The 25,281-nt window shown below is 33.1% G+C and overlaps 1 protein-coding gene across 1 annotated transcript in view; it reads left to right on the plus strand.

Moving 5' to 3' along the window:
• Nucleotides 1–25,281, plus strand: part of DDX10 (DEAD-box helicase 10) — a 287,623-nt gene that overhangs the window by 219,218 nt on the left and 43,124 nt on the right. Inside the window, exon 17 of the mRNA XM_051986940.1 lies at nucleotides 17,688–17,824. Coding sequence (XP_051842900.1) covers nucleotides 17,688–17,824 — 137 coding nt within the window. The remainder of the gene's footprint in view (nucleotides 1–17,687; nucleotides 17,825–25,281) is intronic.

Genomic DNA, 25,281 nt, shown 5'->3' on the forward strand with positions numbered 1-25,281 from the left:
GGAAATAAGTTGCTTAAATAGTCACATTTTAGAAAAAGAAATAGAACAAGCTATTAATCAACAACCTAAGAAAAAATCCCCAGGACCAGATGGATTTACATGCAATTTCTACCAAACATTTAAAGAAAATTAACTCCAATGCAATATAAACTATTTGAAAAAATAGAGAATGAAGGACTCCTAGCAAATTCCTTTTATGACACAGATATGGTACTGATACCTAAACTAGGTGAGTTGAAAACAGAGAAAGAAAATTATAGACCAATCTCCCTAATGAATATTGATGCTAAAATCTTAAATAAAATATTAGCAAAAAGAGTACAGAAAATCATCCCCAGGATAATACACCATGATCAAGTAAGATTTATACTGGGAATGCAGGGTTGATTCAATATTAGAAAAAACTATTATCATAATTGATTATATCAATAACCAAATTAATAAAAACCATATGATCATCTCAATAGATGCAGAAAAAACATTTGATAAAATCCAACATCCATTCCTATTAAAAACACTTGAGAGTATAGGAATAAATGAACTTTTTCTTATTTTAGTCAGTAGCATCTATTTAAAACCGTCAGTAAGCATTATGTGTAATGGGGATAAATTGGAACCATTCCCAATAAGATCAGGAGTGAAACAAGGTTGCCCACTATCACCATTACTGTTCAATATTGTTTGAGAAATGCTAGCTTCAGCAATAAGAGTTGAGAAAGAGATTAAAGGAATTAGAGTAGGTAATAAAAAAACCAAATTATCACTCTTTGTAGATGATGTGATGGTATACTTAGAGAACCCCAGAGATTATACTAAAAAGCTATTAGAAATAATCTACAACTTTAGCAAAGTTGCAAAAATAAACCCACATAAATCATCAGAATTCTTATATATCACTAACAAAATCCAACAATTAGAAATACAAAAAGAAATTCCATTTAAAATAACTGCCAATAGTATATATTTGGGAATCTGTCTGCCAAGGGAAAATCATGAACTATATGAGCAAAACTATAAAACACTTCCCACACAAAAAAAGTCAGATCTAACCAATTGGAAAAATATTAAGTGCTCTTGGATAGGTCGAGCAAATATTATAAAGATGACAATACTACCTAAACTAATATATTTATTTAGTGCTATACGAATCAGACTCCCCAAAAACTATTTTAATGACCTAGAAAAAAATAACAACAAAACATCTGGAAGAACAAGACGACAGACTTTCAAGGAAACTAATGAAAAAAAATCAAATGAAGGTGGCCTACTTGTACCAGTTCTAAAACTATATTGTAAAGTAGCTGTCATCAAAACCATTTAGTATTGGCTAAGAAATAGATTAGTTGATCAGTGGAATGGGTTAGGTTCAAAGGACAAAATAGTCAATGACTATAGTAATTTGTATTTGACAAACCCCAAATCCCCAGCTTTTGGGATAAGAATTTAGTATTTGAGAAACACTGCTGGAAAAATTGGAAACTGGTATGGCAGAAACTAAGCATTGACCTATACCTAATACCTTATATCAAGATAAGATTGAAATGGGTTCATGATCTAGACATAAAGAATATTATAAGCAAATTACAAGAACATACAATATTTTACCTCTCCAATCTGTGGAGGAAAAGGAATTTGTGATCAAAGAAGAACTAGAGATAATTATTGATCACAAAATAGATAATTTTTGTGATGACTGTGTTTAGCACCCAGGGTATTTTAAAATCAGCTGGAGTCAGGATAAGCAAAAATCCTTAATCTTTATTCTTTGTGGAGGTGAAGGGGAATGGTGATATGAAGTGAGAGCAATTGCGACACGAATTCGGCCATCAGTGCCTCTGGCTCTCACACTCCACCCACCCAATCCTCTATCCAATTTCTTATACAATATATCAAACTTGCACAGAGAGTGGGCGGGGCCATTCTTTCTCCAAGCATATATTACTAGAGTATTGTCCAATTGGTAATTAGCCGTAAGTGCTCAGATGGGACTTCAGTGCATCTGCTCAGCTTCAGCCCATTCCAAATTTTGATTATATTAAGTTAAAAAGTTTTTGTACAAACAAAACTAATGCAGACAAGATTAGAAGGGAAGCAATAAACTGGGAAAACATTTTTACAGTCAAAGGTTTTGACAAAGGCCTCATTTCTAAAATGTATAGAGAATTGAGTCTAATTTATAAGAAATCAAGCCATTCTCCAATTGATAAATGGTCAAAGGATATGAACATACAGTTTTCAGATGAAGAAATTGAAACTATTTCTAACCATATGAAAAGGTGCTCCAAGTCATTATTAATCAGAGAAATGCAAATTAAGACAACTCTGAAATACCACTATATATCTCTCAGATTGGCTAGGATGACAGGAAAAGATAATGCTGAATGTTGAAGGGGATGTGGGAAAACTGGGACACTGATACATTGTTGGTGTAATTGTGAATACACCCAGCTATTCTGGAGAGCGATTTGGAACTATGCTCAAAAATTTATCAAACTGTGCATCCTCTTTGATCCAGCAGTGTTACTACTGGGCTTATATCCCAAAGAGATTTTAAAGAAGGGAAAGAGATCTGTATGTGGCAAAATGTTTGTGGCAGCCCTCTTTATAGTGTCCAGAAAGTGGAAACTGAGTGGATGCCCATCAATTGGAAAATGGTTGGGTAAATTGTGGTATATGAATGTTATGGAATATTATTGTTCTGTAAGAAATGACCAGTAGGAAGATTTCAGAAAGTCCTGGAGAGACTTACATGAACTGATTCTGAGTGAAATGAGCAGGACCAGGAGATCATTATATATTTCAACAACAATACCATATAATGACCAATTCTGATGGACTTGGCGCTCTTCAACAATGAGATGAACCAAATCAGTTCTATTCATTCAATAATGAGTAGAACCAGCTACACCCAGAGAAAGAACTCTGGGAAATGAGTTTGAACCACTAAATAGCATTTCCACTCCCTCTGTTTTTGTCCGCTTGCATTTTTGATTTCCTTCTCAGGTTAACCTTATTTACCTTATTTCAAAGTCTGATTCTTCTTGTGCAGCAAAATAACTATATGGATATTTAACATGTATTGGTCTACTTGCCATCTGTTGGAGGGGGTAGGGGAAGAAGGGGAAAAGTTGGAAAAGAAGGTTTTGCAAGGGTCAATGCTGAAAAATTACCCATGTCTATATCTTGTAAATAAAATGCTATAATAATTTTAAAAAGAGTTCTTTACTCTGTTTGTTAGTAGATTTTATCCTGGTATTAGTAATGTATAGAGGGAACCAAAACAGAATGGATTATGAAAATGAAAAGTGGAGCTGACATGGCTACTGTAACTTTATTATCTTCAAGGTATATAAGAAAGAAATGAGGGATAGGAAACAAATAGTCTCTCTCCGAAATTTTCTGTCTTTTACTTGAGTGGGAACTGTTACTTATTAATTGTGTGATACAGGCAAACTATTTCCTAATTTTAATGTAATTGTGACCCGTGAAATCAGAAAATTACTACATACAATAAATAATAAGATTCAAGAAAAAAATTCTGTCAGTTATCTCAAACTGATGTGTTAATTGTGTCTATTTAACTTTCCTCTTTTATTGCAAAGATACCATGGAAAAATTAATAATTGAGTCATGAGCTTCTCTTTAGCATACCACCCCCCCCAAAAAAAAAAAAAAAAAAAGAAAAAGAAAAACACCACCCTTTGATCCAGCAGTGTTTCTACTGGGCTTATACCCCAAAGAGATACTAAAGAAGGGAAAGGGACCTGTATGTGCCAAATGTTTGTGGCAGCCCTGTCTGTAGTGGCTAGAAGCTGGAAAATGAATGGATGCCCATCAATTGGAGAATGGTTGAGTAAATTGTGGTATATGAACATGATGGAATATTATTATTCTGTAAGGAATGACCAGCAGGATGAATATAGAGAGGACTGGCGAGACTTATATGAACTGATGCTAAGTGAAATGAGCAGAACCAGGAGATCATTATATACCTCAACAACGATACTGAATTAGGATGTATTCTGATGGAAGTGGATCTCTTCGATAAAGAGAGCTAATTCAGTTTCAATTGATCAAAGATGGGCAGAAGCAGCTACACCCAAAGAAAGAACACTGGGAGATGAATATAAACTGCTTGCATTTTTGTTTTTCTTCCCGGATTATTTATAACTTCTGAATTCAATTCTCCCTGTGCAACAAGAAAACTGTTCCGTTCTGCACACATATATTGTATCCAGGATATACTGTAACCTATTCAACATGTAAAGGATTGCTTGCCATCTGGGGGAGGGGGTGAAGAGAGGAGGGGGAAAATCGGAACAGAAGTGAATGCAAGGGATAATGTTGTAAAAAATTACCCTGGCATGAGTTCTATCAATAAAAAGTTATTTAAAAAAAAGAAAGAAAGAAAGAAAAACACCACCTAAAAGAACAATAGATTTTGTTCTAATTGGTCCAAATTGCTAATTTAGGACTAGTTTGCAAAAAAGTATATTCTTATATGTTAACCATTTTAAAAGTCACTGAATAAAGACATTTTTCTCAAGAAATAAAAGTAAAACAATAGGAAGTTTGGGAAAAATTTGGGAGCAATTTTAAATTCCTTTCCTTTAATTGTAACACTTATGTTACTCATTCAACATTATCCTAGAAAGTGATTTCATTATTTTGAAGGGTTTTTTAATTGGAATTTTAAAAATCACTCATTATATTGAATGAATACTTAACATCAGTTGTCCGACTCAATTAAAATTCACATTTTAGACCCTTTGAGTAATTGAAGATCAGGAAAAGAAATAACTGGAATAAATTATAATTGAAGGATGGGCAAATATTATGAAAACTTCGGATGATTAATTGTCCATAATTGTAATACACTGCTTTGATATATAGTAGACTTCTTTTCCATTAAGATATTGGAACAAAAATTGAGAGGGCTGAGTATCAAGTTAGGTAGAGTGGGGATTTTCACTTTTTAGTTTGACTATGTGATCTTTAACGAACTTTCAGCTCATTTTATGTAAAATAATGGTTTTTTGTGTGTTTGTAAATATGTATGTATACATATATGTAAATATATGTGCATGTATGTAAATAATAAGCTCCAGTCTTGGATAATTCCAAATCAGGTATAACAGCCTGTGATTAAGCAATTAAATCCCCCTCCCTCCTAAAAAATGAAGCAATTAAAATGTTACATCTTTGAAAGGTATATGAACTTTCACACTTTTTTTTACAATTCATTTTATTTTTTTTATTTTTAATATGCATTACTTTGTGAATTATATTGGGAGAGAAAAATCACAGCAAAATGGAGAAGGGAAAAACTATGGAAGAGATTTAAAAAAAAACAGAAAAAAGAAGTGAACATAGATGCAGATGGCATTTTCTCTCTATTGGGATTGCTTTGGAACTTTGACATTTTTTAGATTAAAGTTTTTTAGTAAGAGTTTTAATATGGGAATACGGTTATTGTAGCATTTTGATAAATGTACTTCAATAAAAATTTTTTGTGTTATCTTATGTATTTTACTTTACTCATTCAAAATTTTCTGAAAAATGGTTCTTAGGCATCATTAGAATGGGATCTATGATACAAAAATCCTTCAGATTTCAGTTTCATTCCAATGACTTACATGCTTATGTATGGTCCATAAGCATCTTTTTGATAGCACTAAGAGCAGGAGCACATGGGATGTGTATAAGATCCATATTTGAGTATATTTTGTGGAATCAATCTAATTGTCTTATAGTTTTATCTTCTTTATATGTTCTTAGAATATAGACTCAATGAGGAAAGGAAATGTGTTGTCTTAATTAGATGCTGCATTTCAACTTTTTTGCTGTGTTCTCTATCCCATTAAACTTTTCATAAGCAATTAATGGTTACTCTCTTTTACAATCTTTGGAAATTATTTCTGATGTACTTTTTGGGGGGAATTCTGAACTCTATATTCTGGTAAATGTGTGTGTGTGTTTGTGTGTGTATATGCTCCCCCACACACATGCACACGTGCATAAGCATGCATACACACAGAACTTCCAAAGTAAGTAACAGGAATTCAAAAATATATATATATGAATAATTGTTTTAGGCAGTTGTAACACAAAGACAAACAAATATGCAGTCCCTCTCTTCAAAGAGCTTATATTTTAGTAAGTTATACAAATTAGAAACAAGAGCATAACAGATTTGCCTGGGTTTACACAACTTCTAAGTGTCTGAGGGTTAGGAACCAGGTTTTCTTGACTCCAAATTCAACATTCTATCCATTCTGCTACAGGAAAAGGCTTTTTGTAAGAAATTAGCCACAGGTGAGAGACTTAAAGTAAAGTAAGAATTTCTAAGATGTAGATGAACATCCTACACACACACACACACACACACACACACACACACACACACCTGTATAGATACACGTACGTGTGTGTGTGTGTGTGTGTGTGTGTGTGTGTGTGTGTGTGTGTATCTACATCGAGCCAAAAGCTTGTGGAAAGCCTTTTAGGTAAGACGTAAGATGCTGAAATCAGGGTGAAGAGAAGGCCAGTTTGCCTGAAATGAAAAGTTTGTAAAAGAAAGTAATCATGAAATGTCTGGAAAGGTTGGCTGAAGTCAGGTTGTGAAAGCTTTTAAATACTACACTGGCTCTTGAATCAGTAGGCAACCACTAAAACTTCTTAAGTTGGGGAGTGATATGATTAGTCTTTGGGGATATGATTTTGTCCGTTATGTACAACAAAGAATTTGGAAGTAAGAAAACCAAATGAAGATGATTTTTTCCAGATAAGAAAGATAGGTCCAAAAAGGAATAAAGACCTACACTGGGGAAAATGGCTTTGAGAGGTTAAGAGATGGATACATTGTGGAGATAAAATATTGTCAAAACTCAATTTATTGGATATGGGAAATTAAGGAGAGTGAAAAGTCGAGAAATAAAATGTTATTATGTCACTTTTATAGTATAGTTTCAGTATTTGAGTAAGATCAAGATAATAGCAAGAGGAAAAATATTGCATACGATTTATTGTGTAACAAATGGATATTTATTGAGCAACGTGGTACTATTTATTTTTTAATATTTTATTTGATAATCATTCCATAGAGGCAATGTGGTATAGTAAAAAGGGCACCTGCTTGTGAGAAGTCCTGGGCAATAATTGAAGGTATCAGGTTTATCACTTAACCTTTCTGAGTTTCAGTTTTTTTATACACACATACATTTTATTTTGTTTTTTGCTAGTTTTCCAATGAAGGGGCTATATTAAAATGGTTTCCAAGAGTCTCTTTTGGCTATTATATCCTATGGTTCCAAACTTGTAGAAGTAAAATAAGTAGAAAAATAGTTGAAAAGACATCTTCTCAACTGTATAATTTGCTGATGAGTCTCTCCAAACTAAACTAGTCTGATCTCCATTTGAAAGACATATTCTTGAAGTCTTTCTAAATTGTTTAAACTTATGAAGCTTATGCAGTGAGCTCTAACTGGTTTTTATTTTTCTTGTCATTGCAGTCACTTGGGGTTCTCCTGAGCGCACAACAGCCTCTTTCATTTCTTTTCTTTTGCATTGTTCATAATCCAACTCTGTGTTTTAAGTTTCTTCTGGCAGTTTTCATTGATATAGTATGGAATCAGAGATACCTGAAAATTGGTCTGTTGTGTAGAACTATAATGTACATTATTTTATTTTAAAGTTTCTTTTTCCATTATATTATTTTAAAATTCCATTAAATTCCATTATTTTATTTTAAAGTTTCTTTTTCCATTATCTCTCATATTTGAATTATATTTTCATCTGTAAAAACCTTTCAGAGAAAGTTCAGGTCACAAGGCAAAAACTTCATTATCAGAAGAAAAGTTAATATGTCAATAGAACAAATTTTGTAGCTTCCCAGGTGAAAACATAATAAACATAATAATTCAATTACATAAGGCAAGAAATGAAAAATCATGGATAATACCATAAAATGTAGACAGAATAGTATCAGCAATTCTCTATGGGTCAGTAGCTGGACATAGACTATTTTCTATATAGTGGTTAAATCATAAAGGATTTTAAAGTCAAGAGTAACATTGGAAGGAGAACAAATAGCCACAAGACCTAATGCTACAATTTAGCAGTGCTATTAACTGTAAATTTTTATATCCTCATTTCAGTCTTCTATGTTAGCAAAAATTGGTACCTTTTGTGGGGAATAACTTGCCCATCTTCACTTTTAGAAGTGGCCTCTGGCTTCTTTTATAACATAATCATGTCACAAGTAGATAGATTGATGCTATGTATATTATCTGGGTTGATACAGATTATAAACTACATAAACTTCAATATACTGAGGTCATATATATTTTCCTTCTCTTCCATCCTAATTCAAAGAGTTAATAAATGTATAAAGCAATCATAGAACCAGTTTAAAAAAAAAAAACCTCTACTAGAAACCCATTATAAAACTACTTATTATTCCATATTAAATTTTATTTTGTTTACATATATGTCAAGTGTCACCATCTATTCCCTGAAATGAAACTTATAGTTCCATGTAAGTTATATAAAGTTGATATCACAATGATTTTTCCTATCATACTATGCCATGTGTGTCACGAAGGAAAAACCTTTCTTACAAATAGTGAATTACAATTTTCCAGTTGTACCCACTCCCACCTTTTAACCTCTTTAGTTTTAGTAATGAAATCAGTAATACCAAACTACTGTTATTCCTGAAAAAGGCCATGTCTTTATATCTCTACAAAGACATAGAGCTTTACTTCAATTTTTATTTCTTTTTAATTGCAAATAATAGCATATGAACAATATTACATTGTAGTTAGGACTTTTTTGAACAAAATTAAGCATATAGCCTACATGTACAACTCAGTTTTAGTCAGGATTTCACTTTTGCATAACCATGTAAATCCATTCTTGGTGATTTTTTTCAACAGGTTTTTCCTACTCAATGCAGCTTTACAAGTACTTATAGAATTTACATGTATTTAATCATTCTCTTTACCATGAGAGGTTTTTTTTTTTTTTTTTTTCACCCTATGGTATTCTGGTTTTGAAAATTCAAACAAAGGTTTTTTTGTTTTTTTTTTTTTTGAGGCAATTGCAATTAAGTAATTTGCTCAATATCACACAGCTAGTAAATATTAAGTGTCTGAGGCCATATTTGAACTTGGGTCGTCTTGAATCCAGGGCCGATGCTCTATCCACTGCACAATCTAGCTGGCCCAGGATATAATTTTAAAGGCTTTAAATTTTTTTTTTTTTTTTTTGGGGGGGAAGGGATACTGTGACTGAAGAGAAAAACTGAGGAGAAATTAATGACAAAAGGAAGAAATCAAAATATGTCTTCCCTCCAACACTGTAATCCTCATAGTTGAAATTGTACTTCTGACAGGAATAGTTTTTAGCCTAAATTCATTTGTCACTGTCACAGAGTTGAAGAGTGTGTGGCTAACATAGGTAACATGGTGTGACATCAACAATGCAAATTAATCACATCAGTGAGGTGTAGAGATGCTGCTTGATATAAACTAATTGCCATGTTATAAGCATTTAAAGATAGAGCATTTCATATTTCTCAATGATAATTTTTTTCGTCATAGACATGCTTAAGAACATTGAATTATTTTTCATCTGATTGCCAATGTACACTTATGTAATTGTACTATAATTTTCATTAATTTTACAATAATTTCCATTTTATTGTTTAAATTGTCAGCTTATTCCATAATCCAATCCCATTATTGAAAGATGTGAAAAGAGATAGAGCAAAAAGTATTTAGTGTTTCTATACAGTAATATAAGTTTTTTGTCGTGTTCAGGAACTATACATATTATTATGTTTTGATTAAATTTTATTTTCATGAATATCTGTTTTCTTTGCCTCCCATCTTTTCCATACCTTCCAACTAAGAAAGAAAAACAAAACTCCCTTTTGTCTCTCTGTCTGTCTCCCTCCCTCCCTGCCCACCCCACCTCTCTCTCTGCCTCTTGTCTGTCTGTTTCTCTCTCTCCCTCTCCCTCCCTCCATCCTTCTCTCTCTCTCCCTCTCTTTCCCTCTTTCTCTACTTCTCTCTCCTCTCTCTCATCCTCTCACCAAGTTTTACATTAGCCATATACAAAAAGAAAAATGCCACAATCTATTCTCAGTCCAGCATCTTTTCCTCAAGAGTTAGGCAGTTTCATCATTAGTCCTCTATATTATTGTCAGAGTTCCTAATCCCTTTGGTTAACTATGCTCGTTTTCTTTCATATAGTCTATATTTATCTCTTTCATTGATTAAGTCTTAGTTCTTTTTTATTTATTAACTAGTACCATTAAAAAAATTATTATTTGCTAGTATGAGATCTGGTACTGCTAGGCCCCTGCCCTTTCCATTCCCTCCCCCTTGTCCCTCCCTTCCCCCCTCCCCCCTCCGATTTAATTCCCTTAAGATTTTTTTCCTTTTGTTCTTTCAGATGAATTCTGTTATTATTTTTCTAACTCTATAATGTAATCCTTTGATAATTAGATTAGTATGGGAGTGAATAAATGCTTTATATATAATGTCATTTTTATTAGATTGGCTTGATCTTAGCCATTACAATTAATATGTCTCTAATTACAATTCTTGCTTGTCTTGAAAAGGAGACACCAAAATATTTTATACTTTTTCTAGTTACTTTGAATGAGATTTGTTTATTTCTTCATGCTGGATTTTGGGGGTAATATGTTGAAATACTGATTGTTTATATGGGTTTATTTTTTTATCCTACAAATTTGCTGAAGCTATTTCAGTTAGTTTTGTAATTGATATTTTAGAACTCTCTAAGCAAAATGGAATTTTTTGTTTTTTCTTTGCCTGTGTTTAATTTCATCAATTTCATTTTCTTTTCTTATTATAGTTAACATTTCTAACATTATATATTGAATAGTAGCGTGATGAAAGTGGACATCCTTGCTTTATTTCTGATATTATCAGAAAGGCCTCATTTAACCTTATTGTAGATATTATTCTCTCTAGTTTTAGATTTATACTATTTGTCAAATGAAGGAAAGACTCATTTTAATAGGAATGGAATATTGTCAAAAAATGTTCTAAATGTATTGATAGAATCACATGATTCTTCCCCTCCACCCCTCCACCCATTTGTCATTTTCCTAATAATTAACTAGCCTTGCATTCCTGGGATAATTGTAACCTAGTCATAAGGTGTAATTGTTGTGATATGTTACTGAAATCTATTGTTAATATATTAATTAAAATTTTTTTCACGAATATTCCTGAAGGATATTTTCTCTATAGATTTTTCCCTAATTCCATTTAAGTTTCTCTAGTTTAGTAATCAAGAATATAATTGCAACATGTTAATTGCTCTTTAAATGTGTGATAGCATTTAGGCATAAATCCAGTTGGTCCTCACTGTTTTTTTCCCTGTTAAGGAGTTTTTTATGGCTTATTAGCCTTTTTTCCCCTAAGATTGAGTTATGTTTCTATTGTTGTTATTACTGTTATTCAGTCATTTCAATCACGTCCAATTCTTTGTGACCTCATTTGGAGCTTTTTTTGGGAAAAATACTGGAGTAGTTTTGCCATTTCCTTCTTTTCTCATTTTACAAATGAGGAAAATGAGACAAACAGGTTTTAGTGACTTGCCCAGGGACATAGAACTAGTAAGTGTCTTAGGTCACACTTGAACCCAGATCTTTCTGATACCAGGCCTAGTATTCTATCTACTATGCCATGTTTGAATTTTCTTTATTTCTTGTTTTATTAATCTGAGCATTTAATATTATTGTACATAAGCATCTCTATAATTTATGTTGTCAGTTTTGTTGAGAAAGAATTGGATGAAATAGTTCCTAATAATTTCTTTTGTTTCTTTTTCCTTATTGAGTTTACCTTTATCAATTTTTATACTGCTAATTTGATTTTAAGAAAATCAAGTTAACTAATGATTTACCTATTTTAATGCCCTCCCTAAAATTAGCTCCTCCTTTACTGTTGTTTTATTTTTTATTTTTGCTTTTGTTCATTTCTTTTTAATTTTCAGCATTTCTTGTTTGGTCTTTAATTGGTGGTGGTAAAGAAAGTTGATTTATTGGTTTCTTAAGATTTCTTTTTCAGTTGCAAACCTAATTCATTGATTTGTTATTCCTTCCTTTTATTCATGAAGGTGTTTAAAGATATATTTCCCCTAAAGACTGCTTTGATTGCAACACAAAAATGTTGGTCTGTTGCTTGTTGTCTTCATCAAAACATAACAGAACCATTCTCAGGCCTTCTTTCTAATTAGACTCCTTTTTGACTCTTGATATTGATAGAATTTTGAGGGAATATAGTTCAGCTTCCTCTATTAGAATGTAAACAATTTATGTAAAATTATTCTTTTATTATCTTGCTAGCTCATGTTTACCTTTTTTTGTGTGTGTTTCTCTTCATTCCTATGTTTGTATTTCAAGGTTTCTGGTTATCTTTGCATTAGAATTGTTTTGTAGTCCCATTTCATTATAAAGGTTCATTTTTCCCCCTTTTAGATTATATTTTTTCCCAGCAAGTTATTATTGTATGCCTGATACTTTGCCTTCTGAAATACAGCCAGTTCACACTTAATATAAATGAACTGTTCAATAAAGCTCTCTCTCCTCTCATGGGGTTCTGCGTGATTCTGTCTTCTTCATGACTAAGGCTCCCATAGTTGAAGAGACTTCATTACCTGAGGTCCTCTCAGCCAGGGCAGCTTTAATGTCTAGAGAGAAAGATTCCTGGCACAGTTGTTACATTGGTGCTATTTTGCCACTATCTCCTGTACTGCTGGCTGCCAGAAGCAGGAACTGCTCATTACCTGCCATGGAGTCAAATTTATATAATGCAAAGCAAGTACTATCTTTGCTTATTCCAAGTTCCTTTATATTGGTGGCCGTGAGATCTTGTATGATCTTGGCTGGCTGCTAAATACTTTCATTCTTTCTTTTTGACTACTTGAAATATTTCTCCTTTGAGTTGGAAACTTTGGATTTTGGCTTTAATATTCCTAGGAGTTTTTGTTTTGTTTTCCTTTATAAGGTGACTGATTTGTTCTTCTACTTTCTTGCATACCTCTCATTTCTTTCACCATTTTTTCCTTTGCCATTTTTATTTGTTTGAATAAAAAATGTTTAGTTTCTAGTTAAAAAAAATCTCTGGCTTGATTTTTATCTAGGAATTTTGTTTGGACTTGTGCCCAAGTTTTGTTTTCCTTTGAAGTTTTACTTGAAGATATTTGGAGTTATTCTGTTAGGTTTGTTTTGAGTGTCCTTATTACCATTAGGTTTTTATGGTGAAATTCTTTTTTTTCCTGTCTTGTTTTCCAGTCTGCTTTCTGACTTTGGACTTTGTTAGGTTTAGGCTATGTACCCTTATAGAGACAATGGCTTAACTGGACTCTTGTTCTGTTAGGTCTTAGTGCTGCTTTCTTGGGATATTGAATTTTCTGTTATTCCATACTTTTAATAATAATTCAGATAAAGGACCTACAAGCTTTCAGTGTTCCTAAAATAATCTCTTCCAAAGAAAAGTCCATTCACTGCTCTCATTTTCTGAACTCTACAATTCACTAACCTGAGTTTAAATCTGGACAACATACTTTTAGACTTAGCTCTGGTTAAGAGGTTCCGGTAGACTTATATTGGACACATCTACTACTTTTCAGCCGTATTTGACTGTATCACTCTCCTATGCAATAAATTGCAGTGACTTATTGCCTCTAAAAGTTTTTCCATTTTATTTTCAAAGTCCTTCACTGTTAGGATTCTTACAAGGTGCTAAGTAAGTGGAATTGAGGAGACAGTGGTTAAATCTAGTTTAGCATTGATTTAATCTTACAACAAATAATGGTTTCCTAGTGATATAATGATTGGTGTGTACTCAGTGTACAGCATATAAGCAAGAAGCTCTCCAGAGGTACAAGCCCACTAGAAGCTCTCGGAGCCTCAGCTAGGATTCAGGCGAGGAGATTCAGAAGCCAGGCTCAAGCTCTCGGAATCAAGACTACAGAAGGCCTCTAAGAAAGCTAATCGGGCCCCAGGAAAAGAGAAAAGAATTTGAAGGAGACAATAAAGGACTTGGACTTTAACTCTTGACTGCATTTGGGATGATTACTCTGAACTGAAACTAAGGCTGTCTCCAGAAGCCCCGCCAGAAACCTTCTCCCAGAGAACATTATATTTTAGATAGAACATTACACTTCACAATCTTGCCTTGTTTTTCTAGTTCTAATGATTGTTACTCCTTTCCCCATTTATTTCCCATCTAGCAAACAATTCTTATGCTTAGCTTCCTGACTTTTATTTGTCTGCTGTTCTTCATTTATACCATGTACTCCCTCCTCATCTTCCATCTTATAGATCTTTCTTTCTTCAAGATTTAATTTAGGTACCACATTCTACATGAACCTTTCTTGATGCCTTCCACTGCATGTTCATCAGTTCCTGTTAGGATGTAAGTTCTTTGCAAGAAGGGGTTGTTTTCTTTATTGTATTTGTATCCCCAGTGCCTAGCAGATAGTATCTGGTGTAAATAAATATATATTAAACAAATTAAGTAGCCAATATTTATATAGCATTAAATTTGTAAAACCCCTTACACATGTTATGTGTAAAGGTTGGTGCTATCATCATCCTCATTTTACAGGTGAAGTAACTGAGTCCAAGTGGAATGCGTTAATTTACCTGGATAAAACAGACAGTAAATATATGAGGCGAGAATTATAACTTTTCTTCTCACTACAAGTCCACTGATCTTGTCCACTCTGCCTCTAGTTACCTCAAATAAATAATATGTATAATGTTTAATTATGTTAGTACATAATTGTTAATTGATTCCTAATTGTGTAATCTTGGACAAGCCACTTAATCTGCCTCAGCTTCAATTTCCTCAACTGTAAAAATTGGTAGTGCTAATGACTTTCTAACAAGATTGTTGTGAGGATCAAATGAGAGAACATATATAAATCATTTTGTAAACCTTTAAACCACTGCATAAATTTTTAATAACACCAATAGCAACAACCTATCTTTCTTTGAACTAAGTAAGTTTTGGTCCTGATAGAAATTTTTTCTGAAAGTGGTTAGTAAATATGAATTTTAATAACATGTAAACTCTTGTCTTGTTTTTTCCTGGCCACAGCATTGGAAACCATAATTAACATATTCATATTTGTGTACTTGTCTTAAGCTATTTAATAGAAACATAGGATTTAGAATTATGTATTACTTTATCAGTCATCTATTAAAACCCCTCACATTTTATAATGAAGAAGCTAGGGCCCACACACAGTAGAATTTGAAAAGATAGAAGTACTGGCATACTTAAAAAAAAGATAAGGAGCAAGAATTATGAAAATAAACATATAATGAGTAGTAAAAAAAAAAAAAAAACCTTGGTTTTCTTGTATTTAATGCTAGTGGTATTTCATAAAATAGCTTCTTGGGAAGGTGATCTTAACACTTTTTTTTAGGTCTTGTTTCTAGCATTTTTAAGACAGTATTTTGGCAAAATATTGTGGTTGAGGGAAATCTTTCTGTTAGAGGCAGCCTTAAGAAACCAAACTCCCACACTTTCATTAAGTGATTTTTTTTTTTTTTTTTTTGGACACAAAAGTTTTAAAGTGACACTGGAGAGTCTTAAGACTATATTAGGCTCTTAATTCTGATTGTATCTCATACAAGGTACATTGGAAGTAAAGCTCTGTGGAAGATAGGACAGAGAATAGGAGGGATGTTTGGTAATGACAAAAAGCTGTTGAATATATTCTAGCACTTAAACTATATTTAGATTTAATACGTCCAGAATTTTGAAAGCTACCTTTACTTCTATCTAGTAACATCAACTTCCTTTTAATAATTTTATAATGCAAAAATAGAAATTGGTTGCTGAAGAGAAAAAGAATTGCTGAGTGTGTAGTGACTTTAAATCTTTAGGTGTCTTTGATTATTTTCAAGTAGAAGATATATTATTGAGCATTCTGCTTACTGCTTTTGATTGCAGATTTGTTTTTCTTTTCTTTTTTATATTTGTTTCCTGACCTTTCATATATATATATATACACACACACATACATACATACATACACACACATACACCAAGGGAATTTTGCTGGAAAAATGATAAGGCAAGTCTAAAGCTGTCACATTTCCTATACTTGTTCTATTTCTGTTATGTTCAGAGGCAATTGAGGGGACTACAGTTCACAAAGTGTTAGGAGACTACCATAATAAGGAGTGGTCTACACAGCTAATTCTTTTCATTGAAAATTATTAGTTTTTGAGAGAGCATAAAAATATAGAAATAAGATTTAAAAAATAAAATAAAATAAAAAAAGATCATTTAGCAGTGATTCATAAAATTAATGTGAAGAATAATTGTTAACACTTGTAAACTAACTTGGAGGGAAACTTATCCAAAAAGTTTTATTGTCTTCTAAAGTATTTACAGGTTCTGTATTAAATCTGTGTGGTAATGTTTGTTTTACCTAGAGGGCGAAAAGAACACATCCATCTTAAGCCCATTGATTGTGTCAGGTGTTCATAATTTAAATGTATATCTATAGATTTCTTTATTTTAGTTTAAATGGGTCTCTTAGCTTTCCACCAAACCAGCCCCTCACCCCCCAGCTGTTTTTCCTCTTTGCCATCTTCTCAGGACATGGAATGTGAATATATCTAATATATATTTTTATGTGGACATCTTGTCTTTCCTGTTTTGCATGTAAGCTTTTGAAATCAGGGCTTTTCATCCTTGTATTCCCAACACTTACTGCATTATGTAGCACAAGGTAATGCTTAGTGAATGTTTGTTAATTGAAATAATATATCAGAATTTATAGGAGTCTTGTTTGTCCATGTAGTTTCTTGCAAATCAGCTTACAAAATTGATCAGTTTTGATCAGAACTGAGGTTACATTATGATCTTATACATTTTGGATATAAAAGAGGAAAATTTTAATGACTAGTGCATCTACTCTTGTGTGTGTATGTGTGTGTGTGTGATGAAATGTCTGTAGTTTTGAAACATCCATTTATTTGAGAATAAATGTGGAGAAAATATTTACAACTGGTTTGATTTTATATTTACAATAATCATTTAATAGTTCACTTTTATCATGTTTCAAGATTAATATAACACTGTTGGGTTTAAAAATAGTTTTCCTGATGATAACTTATGGATAGAGAATGAATAAGTTATAAATTTCCTTTCTTCCTGATAAGAAAACAAAAGTTTATTGAATAGGATAGTAAAATCGGCCACTATTCACTCACACAGAGCTTCTCTAGTCACTGTGAGTCAGTTAGAACTTCCTAATAATCTACCTAGTATATTCTGACCACTCATATAACTGAAATTTTCACTTTTGAATATTGATGGCAGTAGTAAAGATTTACTTTCTAAATCTATTTAGATTTATCTAACTCTAATCTATCTAAATCTAATTAGATCTAAATCTATTTCTAAATTCTATTTTATTTTTTTTAAATGATGTGTTTCAGAATAGTTGGAAATAAACTTTTGAAGGCATTTGAAGGATATTTCCCACAAATATATAAGACTCCTGATTTGAAATCACAAGTAGAGGTTTGATGGACTTAGTCACTATAAATGAAGTGCAGATGGGAAAGAGACAAGATTTTCTGCCAGATGGTTTCTTCAACCCTGTTTTTTCCTCCTTAGGCTCAAGATGAAGAGGAGGAAGCCTTTCTGGATTGGAGTGATGACAATAGTGAATTTGATCCAAGTACACTCCCAGATCCTGATAAGCACAGAAGCCATGAAGAAACATCTGATGATGATATGGAAGATGAAGAGAGGTATAGTTTATTTAATTTTGACACCAGTAATTTGTGGGGGGAGGGGTTCACTCTTCTGAAAACTGGAGTACTTTATTACAAAATATTTCTGTGAAAAGTGCTTCTCTCTCCCTCCACCAGCTTTACTGATCTCATAGAAAATGCTGCTATGATGCTTCTGCCCCACTCCTTTTTTTTTTTCATTTGGCCTCTGGATTATTCTTTCAATATAATTTTGATTGTTTGGATTTTTTTTTAGAGATGGCTTTATTTATGCTATAAGGTTCTCCAAATAACCTATTTAAGAAATGGTGTTATTGGTTGAGTTTATTTCCTCTTCTTTTTTATCTTTCCTTTACATCTCCTTCAATATTACTTAAACTCAAGATTCAGAGTACAAGTTGGTTGCTTCTTACCTAGCAAAATCCTTTTCCTTTATGTTGCTTCTTGGAAATTTTGACTTCTGTCAAAGAGATCTTACTGAAAACACTTAAAAATAGGTTTTCTGCAGAAAATGAAAGAGAAATTAGATAGATATTTTTGCATATTATGGAATATAGAAAAGAAAATATCAGATATACATAATGATATAGAGTACTCTTATATGTTTAGAGTAGTGAACAAATTCTATCAGCATAAAATGTGTGTCTGTTTTGAATTTATAATTAATAAAGACTATGAATATGCCTAGAATAAAAAAATATAAGAAACTGAAGTGTTTGGCACCAGTCAAAATTTATTAAACACTTGTTGTATTCTGTATACTATATGTGACATGGTGGGAAAAAAAATTCTAAGGAAATGAACACATTCTTTATAAGGGATAGACAAATTTAATGGAGTTCAGTAATAGTAATGAAAGATGAAGTTTATATAATTGAAAGAAAAGAAGATATTTTATGAGTATAAGAGAAATGTAAAAAAGAAATTTTAAAATTCTAAAATGGGGACATAAAAAAAAAAAAAAAAGACTAATTAGTGTACTAGTTTAGTTACCTGGAAAATACACTTACCCAGAATAAGCTCTTTCTCCATTAAAACAAGATAAATTGCACAGTAATTACCATGTTACTTCACACAGGGTATAGTTAAAAGCCTATAAGATAATAGAATAGAAATGTAAATACATGTTTTATAAGGGTTCCTAAAATCTGTGTTGAAAGGGAATATGGAGACTGTCTATTTATATACCTATATCCCAAGCAAAAGAAAATCTTGGCTTTGCTAGAAGACCTTTATTGGTGAAGAACTCACTATCCAATAAGAAAATGGACAATCTGTAAAAAACTTAAGGAAGATTTAAAAGATTAGTTATGTAGTAGTCTTTTTCTTTTGAAGGTGACACCATCAAAGGAAACCATACTGCCTGATGAGAGGTGACTATATGCTCCTTCAAAATGTTTCAGAGTATCAATATTGAAGAGAAAATCCTGATTTACTCAAATCATTGGGTCCTACCTAGTATAGCTATTATGCACATATTCTTACATAAATATACTTTCTTTTCACACTGTCCACATGATTTCAATTTTGGTAACTAGGACTTCACTGAAACATTTATTTTTAACTTGAACATGGTGTCCTATTCTTAGTTTTTACTATCCTAAGGAAGGAATAGTTGAATCTTACAGCTACTGCTGCTTCTCTTTATAACCATATTGACATGAGCAAAGTTGATTTTTAAAAATATCACTGAAACAGTTTTATCAAATCTTATGCCAGTAATTTGTAGAGACTATTTTCTATATTTTGTCCAGTAATTTTTATATATATTTGTTATAGTTCCTCTTTTCTTCCTGTGACTTTCACTGTCTCAGTGCTATTTCAAATGTCAAAAATATCAACTATGAAATTTGTTTGAAAAAGGTGAACCATTCATGTAGTGAATGTTAATAACAGATTAATAGCCTGAATACTGTATTGTTAGCTATGAAATGCTTAAAAACAAAAAAAGTTCCAAAAGAACTTTTATATATTTGGTAGATCCTCTGTGGTACATGTAAAGGAAGAAAGACATGGTCCAAAATTGTATAGAATGAGAAAGCATTAATTAGTTGTCAAGTAGTGCTTGAATAGGATAGTATTCATTGAGAATGCCCCTTCATGGGTGGGGAGTGATCGCAGCCGTCTCTGCGGGGAGAGCTTCGCTACAGGTTTGGATACTTTGCTCCGGCAGCAAGTCAGCAGCCCAGCAGAGAAGCTAAAAACACTGGGGCTGAAGAATACAACCCCAAACAGCTGGAGTCTCTCGGGACCTGGCCGCTCCCCCCTCTCCTCCCCCCCCACAGTGACTCAGCATGCTTTGGGATCTCAGAGCGCAGCGCAACACAGTCCTGCTAGTGCCTCACTGCTGCCCCCTGCAGTCTGTAGAGGAAGCTCGATAACACACCCAGCCCCCCCCCTCCCCCCAAAGAAAGACTCCAGTTTTTTCTGTTTTTCTTTGGTAGTTTGTCTTTGATTATTAGACAGAATGAGCAAGAAGCTGAAGAGGACTTTAACCCTTGACAGCTTCTATACAGATAGAGAGCAGACTCTAAATCCTGAGGAGACTAAAAACAGACAGTCTCCAGGTGAATCTCCAAAGGAGGAGATCATCTGTTCCTCAGCACAGATGAACCTCATAGAAGTGATTAAAAAGGCTCTCACAAGGGAGCTAGAAGAAAAATGGGGAAAGCAGAGTGAGGCTTGGGAAAAGGAGAGGGAGGCTTGGCAAAAGAGCCTGGAGAAGTCAGTTAAAGAGAGAGTGGATAAAGAAGTAAAATCCTTGAAAAATAGGATTAGTGAACTGGAAACAGAAAACAGCTCCCTAAAAAACAAAATTGGCGAAATGGAAAAAAATTCCACAGAACAAAAGAACTCAATTGGACAATTAGAAAAAGATTTTAAAAAAGTGAGTGAAGAGAATACTTCACTGAAAATCAGAATTGAACAAGTGGAATTGAATGACTCGAGGAGACAAGAAGAATCAGTCAAGCAAATCCAAAAAAACCAAACAATGGAGAAAAATGTGAAATACCTTCTGGGGAAGACAACAGACCTGGAAAACAGATCCAGAAGAGACAATCTGAGAATCATTGGACTCCCAGAAAAACATGATGAAAAAAAGAGCCTGGACACTATTTTCCAGGAAATTATCAAAGAGAACTGCCCAGAAGTCATAGGAACAGAGGAAAAAATAAACATTGAAAGGATTCATCGATCACCCACTGAAAGGGATCCTAAAATCAAAGCACCAAGGAATATAGTGGCCAAATGCCAGAACCCTCAGATGAAGGAAAAAATATTGCAAGCGGCTAGAAAAACCCAATTCAAGTATCAAGGAGCCACAATAAGGATCACCCAGGATCTGGCAGCATCCACATTAAAAGATCGAAGGGCCTGGAATATGATATTCCGAAAGGCTAAGGAACTTGGTATGCAACCAAAAATAACTTACCCAGTGAGAATGAGCATCTTTTTCCAGGGAAGAAGATGGACATTCAACGAAGTAAGCGAATTTCATCTATTTCTGATGAAAAAGCCAGAACTTAACAAAAAGTTTGATCTACAAATATAGAACTCAAGAGAAATTTAAAAAGGTAAAGATTAATCTTGGGAACTATACTTTGACTATATAGATATATAAAGAATACATGTATACCTTGTTCTAGAAACTGATGTGGAAAGGACATTGTACCAGAAAAAGGGTAAAGTGGGGGTAGTACATCTCATGAAGAGGCATAGGAAACCTATTATATCTGAGAGAAAGAATGGAGGGGGATGAATATAGTGGGTATCTTACTGCCTTCAGAATTGGCTTTAAGTGAAAAATCTTAAGACATATTCAATCTATGGTGAAACTTCTCCCATCTCATTGAAAAGTGAGAAGGGAAAAGTGAAAAGGGAAGGAATAAGCTAAGCGGAAGGGAATACGGGAACTGGGAGGGAAAGGGGTAAGATAGGGGGAGGAACTCTAAGGCGGGGGGGGAGGGATACTAAAAAGGGAGGGCTGTGAGAATCAAGTGGTGCTCACAAGCTTAATACTGGGAAGGGGGAGGAAAGGGGAAAGAAGGGAGAAAAGCATAAACCGGGGTTAACAAGATGGCAAGTAATACAGAATTGGTCATTCTAACCATAAATGTGAACGGGGTAAACTCCCCCATAAAGAGGAAGCGGTTAGCAGAATGGATTAAAAGCCAGAATCCTACAATATGTTGTTTACAGGAAACACACCTGAAGCGGGGAGATACATGCAGGTTAAAGGTAAAAGGTTGGAGCAAAATCTACTATGCTTCAGGTGAAGTCAAAAAAGCAGGGGTAGCCATCCTGATCTCAGATCAAGCTAAAGCAAAAATTGATCTAATTAAAAGGATAAGGAAGGACACTATATCTTGCTAAAGGGTAGCATGGATAATGAAGCACTATCTATATTAAACATATATGCACCAAGTGGGGTAGCATCTAAATTCTTAAAAGAGAAACTAAGAGAGCTGCAAGAAGAAATAGACAGTAAAACTATAATAGTGGGAGATCTCAACCTTGCACTCTCAGAATTAGATAAATCAAACCACAAAATAAATAAGAAAGAAGTCAAAGAGGTAAATAGAATACTAGAAAAGTTAGATATGATAGATCTCTGGAGAAAATGTAATGGAGACAGAAAGGAATACACTTTCTTTTCAGCAGTTCATGGAACCTATACAAAAATTGACCATATATTAGGACATAAAAACCTCAAACTCAAATGTAGTAAGGCAGAAATAGTAAATGCATCCTTTTCAGACCACGATGCAATGAAAATTACATTCAACAAAAAACCAGGGGGAAGTAGACCAAAAAATAATTGGAAACTAAATAATCTCATACTAAAGAATGATTGGGTGAAACAGCAAATCATAGACATAATTAATAACTTCACCCAAGAAAACGATAATAATGAGACATCATACCAAAATGTATGGGATGCAGCCAAAGCGGTAATAAGGGGAAATTTCATATCTCTAGAGGCCTATTTGTATAAAATAGAGAAAGAGAAGGTCAATGAATTGGGTTTGCAATTAAAAATGCTAGAAAAGGAACAAATTAAAAACCCCCAGTCAAACACTAAACTTGAAATTCTAAAAATAAAAGGTGAGATCAATAAAATTGAAAGTAAAAAAACTATTGAATTGATTAATAAAACTAAGAGTTGGTTCTATGAAAAAACCACCAAAATAGACAAACCCTTAGTAAATCTGATTAAAAAAAGGAAAGAGGAAAATCAAATTGTTAGTCTTAAAAATGAAAAGGGAGAACTCACCACTAACGAAGAGGAAATTAGAGCAATAATTAGGAGTTACTTTGCCCAACTTTATGCCAATAAATTCGACAACTTAAATGAAATAGAAAAATACCTCCAAAAATACAGCTTGCCCAAACTAACAGAGGAAGAAGTAAATATCCTAAACAGTCCCATCTCAGAAAAAGAAATAGAACAAACTATCAATCAACTCCCTAAGAAAAAATCCCCAGGACCAGATGGATTTACATGTGAATTCTACCAAACATTTAAAGAACAATTAACTCCAATGTTATATAAACTATTTGAAAAAATAGGGATTGAAGGAGTCCTACCAAACTCCTTTTATGAAACAGACATGGTACTGATACCTAAACCAGGTAGGCTGAAAACAGAGAAAGAAAATTATAGACCAATCTCCCTAATGAATATTGATGCTAAAATCTTAAATAAAATATTAGCAAAAAGATTACAGAAAATTGTCACCAGGATAATACACTATGACCAAGTAGGATTTATACCAGGAATGCAGGGCTGGTTCAATATTAGGAAAACTATTAGCATAATTGACTATATCAATAACCAAACAAACAAAAACCACATGATCATCTCAATAGATGCAGAAAAAGCATTTGATAAAATCCAACATCCATTCCTAATAAAAACACTTGAGAGCATAGGAATAAATGGACTTTTCCTTAAAATAGTCAGGAGCATATATTTAAAACTATCAGTAAGCATCATATGCAATGGGGAAAAACTGGAACCTTTCCCAGTAAGATCTGGAGTGAAGCAAGGTTGCCCACTATCACCATTATTATTTAATATCGTATTAGAAACACTAGCCTCGGCAATAAGAGTCGAGAAAGATATAAAAGGAATTAGAGTAGGCAATGAGGAAACCAAACTATCACTCTTTGCAGATGATATGATGGTATACCTAGAGAACCCCAGAGATTCTACCAAAAAGCTATTGGAAATAATTCATAATTTTAGCAAAGTAGCTGGCTACAAAATAAATCCCCATAAATCCTCAGCATTTTTATACATCACCAACAAAACCCAACAGCAAGAGATACAAAGAGAAATTCCATTCAGAATAACTGTTGATACCATAAAATATTTGGGAATCTATCTACCAAAGGAAAGTCAGGAATTATATGAGCAAAATTATAAAAAAGTCTCCACACAAATAAAGTCAGACTTAAATAATTGGAAAAATATTAAGTGCTCTTGGATCGGCCGAGCGAACATAATAAAGATGACAATACTCCCTAAACTAATCTATTTATTTAGTGCTATACCAATCAGACTTCCAAGAAAATATTTTATTGATCTAGAAAAAATAACAACAAAATTCATATGGAACAATAAAAAGTCGAGAATCTCAAGGGAACTAATGAAAAAAAAATCAAATGAAGGTGGCCTAGCTGTACCTGATCTAAAACTATATTATAAAGCAGCAGTCACCAAAACCATTTGGTATTGGCTAAGAAATAGATTAGTGGATCAGTGGAAAAGGCTAGGCTCACAAGACAGAATAGTCAATTATAGCAATCTAGTGTTTGACAAACCCAAAGCCCCTAACTTCTGGGAAAAGAATTCATTATTTGATAAAAACTGCTGGGATAATTGGAAATTAGTATGGCAGAAATTAGGCATGGACCCACACTTAACACCATATACCAAGATAAGATCAAAATGGGTCTATGACCTAGGCATAAAGAACGAGATTATAAATAAATTAGAGGAACATAGAATAGTTTATCTCTCAGACTTGTGGAGGAGAAAGAAATTTGTGACCAAAGATGAACTAGAGACCATTACTGATCACAGAATAGAAAATTTCGATTACATCAAATTAAAAAGCCTTTGTACAAATAAAACTAATGCAAACAAGATTAGAAGGGAAGCAACAAACTGGGAAAACATTTTCACAGTTAAAGGTTCTGATAAAGGCCTCATTTCCAAAATATATAGAGAACTGACTCAAATTTATAAGAAATCAAGCCATTCTCCAATTGATAAATGGTCAAAGGATATGAACAGACAATTTTCAGAGGATGAGATTGAAACTATTACCACTCATATGAAAGAGTGTTCCAAATCATTATTGATCAGAGAAATGCAAATTAAGACAACTCTGAGATACCACTACACACCTGTCAGATTGGCTAAGATGACAGGAAAAAATAATGATGAATGTTGGAGGGGATGCGGG

Source organism: Antechinus flavipes, chromosome 3 (assembly GCF_016432865.1).
Source record: "Antechinus flavipes isolate AdamAnt ecotype Samford, QLD, Australia chromosome 3, AdamAnt_v2, whole genome shotgun sequence".
NCBI classification, from domain to species: Eukaryota; Metazoa; Chordata; class Mammalia; order Dasyuromorphia; family Dasyuridae; genus Antechinus; species Antechinus flavipes.